The sequence below is a fragment of the Egretta garzetta genome, unplaced genomic scaffold (genome assembly GCF_000687185.1).
Source record: "Egretta garzetta isolate BGI_Z169 unplaced genomic scaffold, ASM68718v1 scaffold154, whole genome shotgun sequence".
NCBI classification, from domain to species: domain Eukaryota; kingdom Metazoa; phylum Chordata; class Aves; order Pelecaniformes; family Ardeidae; genus Egretta; species Egretta garzetta.
This window is the reverse complement of record NW_009259600.1, coordinates 1655146-1656874: the sequence shown is the minus strand read 5'-3', so window position 1 is coordinate 1656874 and position 1729 is coordinate 1655146. Positions and strand designations below refer to the sequence as shown.

Below are 1729 nucleotides of genomic sequence, written 5' to 3'. Positions count from 1 at the left end.
CAGGAAGAAAACATTAAAGTATCAATGCCATATGCAATTATGTATGTCTGATGTTATTTTGATGTGCATTATAGAATGGAAATAATATTTATTCCTGATTTATCAGAAAATATGGTACTATTTCTAACAGGTTTTGTTCTATTTTTGTTCTCTTTTTTTTCTACAGGAAGTTGCCCTTGTCCTTGCAGCTATACTGGTATTTTTGTTGGCTTTCTATGCTTTCTTTTATCTTAACATTTCCAATGAAGTTGACCTTGATCTGGATCCAGATGAAAACTAGCAGATGCAATGAATCTATCGTCAAGATTTCTCCAGCTTGAACAAGACTACATAGGAACACACAGTCCTTTCGCTGTGAGACAGTGAACGATGCCATTTCTTGCAGTCCAAATTCATAAGAAAGTTTTGCAATACGTCAGTCACTTTTACATTCCAGATCTCCAAACTAAGGCAACACTCATGCTCGGCAAGTGTATTTGGTTGACACCAAAGCCAGGAGCAGCAGTACAATACATGAAGTTTATTGTTTACATTATTTTTTTCTCAGGCAGAGAACTTTGATGTTAAAAGACAGGTGCTATTATTATCATGGGTATTGATGCTGACTTCACAAGAGGAGAGTCTGCCTTGACTAAATTTAGGAATCAAAGCTTCCTAATAGCCAAATTAGGTTCCTTTTCCTTTCCCAAAAGAAAGCAGAAATACCAAATAAAAAGTCTTTTCTTGATTTGTATTTAAACTATATCAAAACCCCCTCATCCTTTCTCTCCCTTTTAATCTTCCTTGTGCATGTGTGCGTACGCGCGCACGAAGATGGAAGAAATTGTAGGAAAAAAATATCTTTTTAGAAGCAGTCTGTCACCTCCTATATGGACTTAATTTTATGTCATCCCAGATTCTGTGTGCCCATATATCTGCAGTAATCTTTTTCATTCTTTTGCCAACTGTTCAGCACACATGTGTTCTGTCAGAAATGGCACCTGGATGACAGAAGCTCTAACATTCGCATATGCCTCTGAAACACAGTTCTTTGCCTCCTGTGCTGTCTGAGCTAGTGTAAATAGAAAGTTCAGTCGATGTTGGTTTTAATTAGTGTATTGCTCTATTATTAATATAAAGTCAAAAGCGTATTTTAATTATACTCTTCCTGCTGGTTGTGGTATCAACTTGCTCTACCTGTTAGGGGGATGTTGTGAAAAAATTGCTTTCCAGTTATACAATCATTTTAATCATCAAACTGATGTGAGAAGTTGTAAGTATTAAGAAACCTTTTTTTTCGTGCGTACTAATAATTGGGAAAATCTTGGCCCCATGACATCCTTCAGTTCTTGCAAAGTACCTTTCAGAATATGCACTGCAGATGATAACATTTCTGATCTCTTTGATAACCACAAGCTACTTGAAGAAGCCAGTACGTCAAAGCAGCTGCAGGGAGCTGTAAAATTCTGGCTTTATCCTGTTCTGCTTTGGCTTTGGCTTCTTATAACTGAGCTTGTGGTTGTAAAGGTTCAGGTTTGAGCCTTTTAAAAACATGGTCAGTCTTTCTCTAATGCGAATTCACTTTGATACCAAAAGCATAGAGCCATTGGTGCTGAATGTGGTGAGGGAGTTAGGCAGATTGACTTCCAGAAGACTTCTCATAGTTCTGAAATGCTATTAGCAAACTAGCTTGGCTTTATCTTTGATACCGACTTCAGAGCTGAATGTTAGTTTTAGTTGCAACTGAGAT

The 1729-nt window shown here is 37.1% G+C and overlaps 1 protein-coding gene across 2 annotated transcripts in view; it reads left to right on the top strand.

The window, feature by feature from the left end:
• Positions 1–984, top strand: part of TRIQK (triple QxxK/R motif containing) — a 57866-nt gene extending 56882 nt beyond the window's left edge. For both annotated transcript variants that reach the window (XM_009638335.2, XM_035893881.1), the window contains one exon: positions 167–984. In XM_009638335.2, the coding sequence (XP_009636630.1) occupies positions 167–280 (114 nt within the window). In that variant the 3' untranslated portion in view covers positions 281–984. The remainder of the gene's footprint in view (positions 1–166) is intronic.
• The last annotated feature ends 745 nt before the right edge of the window (positions 985–1729 follow it).